Source organism: Loa loa, assembly GCF_000183805.2.
Source record: "Loa loa unplaced genomic scaffold supercont3.45, whole genome shotgun sequence".
NCBI lineage: Eukaryota > Metazoa > Nematoda > Chromadorea > Rhabditida > Onchocercidae > Loa > Loa loa.
The window spans coordinates 67,613-75,808 of record NW_018108225.1 but is presented as its reverse complement, the minus strand read 5'-3'; the positions used below and the strand labels follow the sequence as shown (position 1 = coordinate 75,808).

The 8,196-nt window shown below is 34.7% G+C and overlaps 2 protein-coding genes across 2 annotated transcripts in view; one reads left to right on the top strand and one right to left on the bottom strand.

Annotated features, from left to right (window-relative positions):
* LOAG_17151 (hypothetical protein) overlaps positions 1–4,733 on the bottom strand; it is a gene marked incomplete at its 5' end in the record, with an annotated part of 6,859 nt that extends 2,126 nt beyond the window's left edge. Inside the window, 10 exons of the mRNA XM_020449810.1 lie at positions 294–484; positions 659–909; positions 1,023–1,208; positions 1,588–1,731; positions 1,868–1,984; positions 2,496–2,629; positions 2,874–2,999; positions 3,981–4,056; positions 4,463–4,532; positions 4,663–4,733. Coding sequence (XP_020306608.1) covers positions 294–484; positions 659–909; positions 1,023–1,208; positions 1,588–1,731; positions 1,868–1,984; positions 2,496–2,629; positions 2,874–2,999; positions 3,981–4,056; positions 4,463–4,532; positions 4,663–4,733 — 1,366 coding nt within the window. The remainder of the gene's footprint in view (positions 1–293; positions 485–658; positions 910–1,022; positions 1,209–1,587; positions 1,732–1,867; positions 1,985–2,495; positions 2,630–2,873; positions 3,000–3,980; positions 4,057–4,462; positions 4,533–4,662) is intronic.
* Positions 4,734–5,666: 933 nt separating this feature from the next.
* Positions 5,667–7,833, top strand: LOAG_03228 (hypothetical protein; the record flags this gene model as incomplete). The annotated part of the gene is made up of 4 exons (XM_003138765.1): positions 5,667–5,711; positions 6,213–6,294; positions 6,919–7,179; positions 7,691–7,833. The coding sequence occupies 4 exons, from the start codon at positions 5,667–5,669 to the stop codon at positions 7,831–7,833; spliced, it is 531 nt and encodes a 176-aa protein (XP_003138813.1).
* Positions 7,834–8,196: the final 363 nt, after the last annotated feature.

Here is an 8,196-nt window from a genome sequence, read left to right as displayed (position 1 = left end):
TGTAAAGGACTATCTTCACCTCAACTAATTAACGGAAACTGGTGGTTGAAATAATAATGCTCTGATCCTTGATCTTTCCATTATTCCGCGGTTTGAAAAGTAAATTAATATTTTTTTCTCATCGCTTATACAAATTAATTTCTAGTAATTTGAAGGAGATCCCAAGTTGTTTAAACGTTAACAATTGTTCCTTATCACCGCGACTTGAAGCTTATCGATAACGAAAGTCAGCATCCATCTATAGAATACCAAACCCCATTTTCTGACTTCTTAGTTAAAAAGCAATCACTGACCGGCATGCGATATATCGACTGATGTATAATCGCCGATATATGCATTCGCACCAAGCATGGCAGCGGCAGCTGCAGCTGCATACTGCTGTTGCTGCTGAGCCTGAACCTGAGCTTGAGCTTGAAGGGTAGCGGCGGTGCTGCTTACTGGTGCGCCATAACCTGCTGCACCCGACGGATCGTACGGTAATGAGCTGGAAATACTAAAATAAGTTAGAAATTACTGAGTTATTTCAATGTTCATAGGCCGTGCACGATCACAACAGATTAGCACCCGAAAACCAAACAACATTATATTGTTCATTATTTTGAGGGCAACGAAACGGCTTTAATAAATCTACCATGTAAGTTACTGTTAGACAGCTTACCTAAGGTACAGCTGTCCATATTCATTTTGCGCCAATGCCGGATTTTGCAACAACTGTGCTGGCAACGCAGCCACAGCCGCTGGTCCTTGTTGTGTGAACGCAGCTGCAACATTTTGTTGCTGACTTGCTACTGCCTGCAACTGTGCTGCGAGAGCTGCGGCCGCCGCGGTCGCAGCTGTAGGTGCAGTACCACGTGAAGGCGACAGGATAATTGGCGCTCCAGTTAAACCAGGCGATCGGAGATTATTCGGCTATAAAGGTCATATATGAGCTTAAAAAGATGCAAGGGAATTCTAAAAAAAGCAGGAACCGCAGATCGGTTAAGGCTACTCAAATAACTTTTACAAAAAATTCATGAGGTCACCTGTGTAGCAGCAAGAGGTAGTGGAGCCATCAGGCGAGCTTGCAAAGCAGCCAGGGAATTTTTGTTGGCTGCAGCTGCAGCTGCAACTTGCGCAGCAGCTGTTTGGTTAACGCTTCCGGATCGGTAAGTTCCATTGATGATCGCTAACTCCATCAGCTGTTTGCGTTTCAGTTCATCATCATCTGACTACAAAACAATCGTGGGTTGATGGTTGAGTTGCGGCAGGTTGATGATATCAGTATATTTGTGAAACGATTTAAGACTCATGTTAAGCATATTTCTATCGATTTGATTTGTATATTTCACAGCAGTGAGAGGATAGCTACAGCTGATCAATACTGATGTGTTGAACCATAGCAGAATTTAAACTGGGGAATTCAAGCTAACAGGGAATTTACCATATGATTATTAGTTAACCAACGCCAAGTGAAAAAATCGTCAAGAGCGCCTATCAGTGTTAAACAATATCATTATTCTCATATTGAAAATTAGTAACGTCAACAACTGAAATCACATTCTCATACCACATAATAGATAGCGTTAATTCCAGAAAAAATGAACTCACCGAGGGCACAAGTAACTTTTTTACTTCAGCTGCAGCTCGTTTTAGTTTTAAAAGTGCACGATTCGGTGTATCCTCGCACTGTATCAGAACATGTAACTCTTCTGATAAATGTTCCCAGTTGGGTTTTCCACGGTTTGCTTCTTCCTAAAAATTCTTCGAAAGTTACGCGTAAATAAAATACAGACTTCTGAAAAACCTAACGAATTTTATGAAATTTTAGAAGTTGAAGTATCAAATTATTAACCTAAAAAAGTTATGCACAATGAGGAGTGCTTCATACCTTAGCTTTATCGCGCATCGACCCTTTGCCTCGGACCATTATTTTACAGCCAGTTTCTTGTTCTAGCTGCTTAGCTGTCATACCACGTGGACCCAATATCCTCCCGACAAAATTATACTGAAAAGCGTATAAATTAACCAAAACAATAGCTTTGACAGTTATCTTAACATGACTTTGATAATTCTGTCAATAGCTCCAAGCAAACGCCATCTTTAATGTCATTAAGACTTCGTTATAAATATTGCAAAAATTCCTTTTTTTTTAACGACCAAAGTACTCTCCGATTACGATTCAGATGTGTTAGTGGAATATTTTGGTCGTTAGCGTTTGCCTGCTAGTAACTGAAAGTGATACAATCCTATGGTGTCCAAATAAACCGATAAATTATTTTTTATCAAATATCATTGGAAGTGAGTTAATCTACCACTAAGTGAACCTAAGCTTAATTCAAACCATTGTTTTACCTTATAACCGACTAAAGATGATACTTCCAAAAAGAAAAAAATTAGCCATTGTTATGAGGAAACTTAAATACACAAATACGTATACGAAAAATGCATGAAAAGTAATCAGGAAAAGCAGATGAATTATGTCTCAGTAACTGTTTATAAGTCAAAATAACACTTACATCAGGATGTTCCTTCACGGGAACAAATATTTTTTCTGTCATGGTGGTAACTTCACCCTCTGGTTCTGGTAGATTCGACATTGCATCTTTTGCAAACTCGAATTGAAATAACGAAACTCGCACTCTGCTGATTTCTGTATACAAAAATTTATAATTCAAATGCTGAACTTTCTAAAAAAAAGAGAGATAAAAAACCCTCGTTTATTTAAAATTAAAACTTCTAGTATGACAATTTTCGATCAAGTATAGAAAATACGCTCTCAAATTTAGGAAAATTACTTAAAGGAAATGAAGGATTCGAAATAGCACTAACTACATATCGGAAATGCGTGAGCGTAACAAACGAAACAGCCATATCTTTTAAATAAAATAAAAAACCTTCTTCAGCAAGACGATCGAGATGATGGAAAACATTGGGGAACGCTTCCAGTTGTTTCTTGTCCTTAAGCAACTGAGCCAAATATTCGTATGTGTACTGTGTTTTGCTACCACCGCTCACTTTTCCTGAATTCAAATAGAAATTGAATTTAAAACTGATTTATGGAAGATCCAAAATCATCAGTGTCCTTTTCTCTGGAAAAGACTATTCATAATAGATAGATATGCAGAGTTCCAATGATACATATTCATTCATGGTTAAACATAGCGGCAACGATTAACAAGCACAAACTGTTTACAACTATATGGGGAAGACAATACAGACTAGCAATGACCAGCTAGGATCAGATATCCGGATACTGCGGATTGTTAAGCCTCTGAGGTGAGCCCTCCGGTTCGGTTTTATATCAGATGTTACATAAAAATTTTGTTTGAAGAAAGATAGGTTTAATGTTAATTGATTAGCTGGAACACAACAATTTATATAACTTCAATAGTTAATGACTTGGTGCTAACTGCCAAATATTTAGCTTTAAATGTAAGGAAGTAATAGTCCAATCAGACAGTATCACAAAAGAGGCAAAATATTTTTTTGTCTACTTGATTTATCAAGAAGACCAACATTTTCAACATACTATCTCACGCATATGTCGTTGAAGGAGTTCATCCGTAGAACTCAAAGAAGGGTACTTTAAAGTCAATACATTGCGGTAAAATCATTCATATCTTTCTCCAATCTTTCCCTTCCCTTCTCTCCCCGCTGCAATTTAATAATTATGCTCACCCTATCGTCTCTATTTTCAAAATTTGATAAGTTTTTGGAACAGAATTTTTTTTTTTGAAAATTTGAAACAGAATTTTTTTTTTTCGAAAATTTTGAAAATACTGATACAATCATATAAAATTAGATGAGAAGGAGATACGAAATTCACTGATCATTCCGTCATCAATTAAATGACAAATCATCGGTGTAAATGAGGTTTGCGCAACAGAATGAGCTTGTGTTGGTAGCAGCGGTAGTAGTATCAGTAGTGGGTAGCAGGAGAGAAGCAGCAGTAGCGCGGTAAGTTAGGCATGTTAATACATCATGTAAGTAATTAGGCTTACCATTTGTTGTGGGGGCGTTTGATGTCTCTGACTGCGCATGCGGTGAGATTGGCGTGTTTGTTGAGGGTAGGTGCCCCTGCAAAATACCAACAAAGCCAATATTAAAGAACAGAAAATAAAACAGATATATCTCTAATGATGGAAAAAGAAAACACTTGTTTGTTAATATCATAATTACTAATCATTATTATTATCATAATTAGAATGTATCTGTTTGGTTTCTTCTGTAGTGAAATGTAAGCCCATGATATGTAGTCAATTTTGTGAAACCCATCTGATTTTCTACCATATTTTACCACTTGGAAGATACCTTCAACTACATAGCAACATTAATGATATAGTGAGCTGATAAGTTTGATTCGTATAATTCTGCAGGAGTATTTCAACACTTCGAGATTCAACATATCCAAAATTGCAATTTTAATTTAACGTCTTCGCCTCGTTCCTCTCTTGCTTTTATAATTAATTTCACGTTGACTCACCTGCGTTTCTTTCCCTGTTTTGCTGGGCGGAAAAGATTTCACACCGATGCAGTAATCAAAGAAATGTTTCCTTATATTATGTCAAAGTGTTTCCTTATATTATGTAAAAAAAAAAAAAAAAAAATCGAAAAATGATTCTACAACTGCACTACATTTCATTTATCCAAAAACATAAATGTATGCCTTATTGCATATCAAACCCTTGACAATATGGATGCAACAAAAACAATAAATTACTTCCTGCTTTTTCAGCATCATGAGGGGAATACATCTTTCATAACACTGCCAACATAATAACCCCTTACCAATTATATTTCGGTAAATATAATTTTAATTTATATTTTATGTTAAAAGTGCACAACGCGTTATTTACAGAGAAAGAAGAAAATGAATTACAGTTTGTTATAGCTCTATTTCACAGAATTAAAGTGCAGTGCAAATGCAGCAAGTATAAAAGCGATGTAAATGCTGCCATTTATCCTCATAGGATTTAGAGACCATACTTTCCTATCAAAACGATCTTTTTTCGGTTATTTTTCCGCTGGTATCCGTCATTTAACTATATACTGAAAAGTGAGATACATTCTATCATTCTTCCTAGGTCTCATCATATCTCTTATCTCAAAACAAACAATAGTTTGAACAATCTATTCTTCCAATGAAATTAGCTTCACTTTATTCATCTTTCCAAACCCAAAACTAAGACAAATAAATAGCCTCACTACAATTTTTTAATGCATTTAACATTTGGCCACTGTAATTCAAGCTAGCAGTATAATACAGGGCAGATAATGAGAAATGCAATACAAGCATATTATAATGAGTAAATTATTAGTTGAATTAAAAAGACTTTTGATTGTAAAAATAAGACGATGTCAGGTAATAGTAGGAAAAAAGCATGACAAGTGAAACAGAAGGATTATTTGTCATTGATGCACAAAATTTAGGGAAGAAAGGCAAAGGCGATAATGCAGTTTGTTACAACATTCCAAAATGTTCAGTAGTTCTTTTTAACTAAAAAAAAGAATTAGTCATTCGAAATAAGGATTTGATATCACTCACTAAACGCTCGAACTAAGTGACTAACCTATCAAATAACTGATACGAACTGGATCAAGTTCAGTACTCTTATCAATTGAGGTTGTGCAACCAGCGTAATCGTTACCTATGAGCACCGATTAATCTTTATGCTCCGGGATTTGGAATGACCGACCAGCAGCCCGTATCATTATTTTCAGAGAAGTTATCGGTAAGATAGCTTAATTTGCAAGATTTCTATTTAAAAGTAATAAGATTTTATCAGTTAATGCTAAATAATTAGCAAAAAAAAGAACAAACATACGTTTTCCATTGTCTATATGCACATATCATTAATGAACACTAGTGAATTTACGATTTCGTTTGCCGTTGTCTGAAAAAGTACACAAATAATGGTTTATCACTTGTTTGTCACTTTCTATCCGCTCGAGGCTTTATCTGTCATTTCAACCAAAGTAAAAAGTAGCGGTTTTAATTTTTAACCAAAATTATCATCAGAGAAAATACGAAACAAGGACACCTGAACAAGCGAAATTATAGTTCAGTTATTATAGTGGCAATATTATTATATTAATAAAAACACGTATACTGAATCTGTTTACTGAATTTGCTCTATTTGCTAACATTTTCACTCTCTACAAACAATATATAGCATGATATAACTGCAAATTGTAAATGAAAGTTCCATTTCATCGATAATCGAAAGCTAAAGTGTAAAAATGAAGATATATTCATCAAGTTGGTGCGAAAAAAAGAGGAAAATGAATGGAAACGTGAAGCTCAACGAAGTCAAGGTCAGCGGTGTCTCCTTCGTTACATCTCCGTTTTGTCTAATTCTTCATTCATCATATTTGATTGTTTCTTCTCTTTCTCTTCACTCTCATGAATCAAACTATTTCTGTTGGAAGTGCAGAAGACATAATTTACTACCATAACGGAAGGATATCAAAATATCGTAGACAAAATATTGAGAAGAGGAAGTGAAGAGTCTTAAGTAAGTAAGCATGCATTTTAAAGTAAACCAAATGAAAACAACTCCTAAAATCAGTAGGAATGAGTCTGGAATCTCTAAAATTAAACATTTCCAAACAATACCCACTTTAAATGCAAAAATATTCCATTGAATAAAAAAAAGAAAAAAGAACTGGCTGTTATTGAGAAAGCGAAAGGTGAAAAGATTTAAAAGTATTCGGAGAATGAAGAATTCAACTTTTTGCCATCATAAAAAATCTTTCCCACCAATGATGGCTATTTCACACGCAATATTAAGCAGTGAGACATTTGGAATTTCATTATATTAAACTGCTAATTTAATTTAAAAAAATATTAATCCCTTTTTTAAAGAAATTAACAGCGTAGTATAATGATATTCCAAATATTTTAGAATTATTTTCAAAACCTCCAAAATTTTTTCGCAGGGATGGGCATAGTGGTCGGTACGGAATTCACCATTCCAAAGAAAAAAGAAGGTGAAAAAGAAGAAAGAAGGCGAAGAAAAGAAGGCATTTTTTACTGGAAAAAACAGATGAAGCAAATAAAAAACGCAAAAAAGCTACTGGGAATCTTATCATTAGAATTTCTATTGTTCATTTTAGGAGATTACAATGGCAAAAAAGCGGCAATTCAACGGAAACTAACGCTACCTGTTTTACCATTACCACCATCAATAGCTAAAGTTGGTAAGAGAACTATATGCCAGAGAAAAAAAAAAAGGACTACCTCTCAATGTCCGTCTGAAAGTTCCAGTAATCCTGAAAGTAGGAGAGAATAGAATCTTGAATACTATTCTATTCAACTGAAACAGTGAAGGAAAAAAAAGGGTTAACGGGTTTTGCTTATTATTAAACGATGGTTTGGGAGAGGTACTGCGGAAGAGAAGCGGGAAGAGGAATAAAAAGTGATTGGAATGAAACAAATCTATTTTGTTGGAAATTTTTGATGGAATTTAAATATATAAATAAAGTTTAGAACGGAAAAAATTCATAATTTAACAGTTGGTTTTATAAACTGAAGCAGTGTTTCTACGAAATTGAATCCTGTGATGCAAAATACTGAAGCGTGGATACTTCATTTACTTCATTGCCTACAGTAGAATAGAAGGAGCGGACATATTTACGCTATCTTCTCAGAGATGGGAAAAGATTTTGCATGCTAAAAAACGAGTTTGTAATGAAGAAATTATTTTTATAGAAATGGAAGAAAGGAGAATCAAGTGGAGTATGACTGCTGCACAGATAGTTCAAAACTGCGCAAATAATCAAATTAAACTCGTTGCAGAAGCAAATCTAACGAATCTAACGAAAGCTTCGTACAGGAAAATAAATTTCGCCTAGACTGCATGATAAGCATCTATTTACCGAAGCGAAACCTTTCCACCTTTTACATATGTATGGTTATTTGGACGAAGCATAGATGGTATTTCTACTGTCCATGGGTGAAAAAAATTTGTGAGATTCATATAACATAGATTGACATATGCTGACTCATAATTATCATTATCAGTGAGCATGTGTCAATCGTCATCCATAAATAATTGATAGTATGCAAATGAAGAGGTAGTGCTTAATATTCAGTCATATGATAAACACTATTCACTCCATCGTTATTGTTAAAAATAAGTATCATTTACTGAGATTATGGTATCAATGATAGCGTTACCATTAAAATGGAAACACCATTTCAGTACTAAACCATCA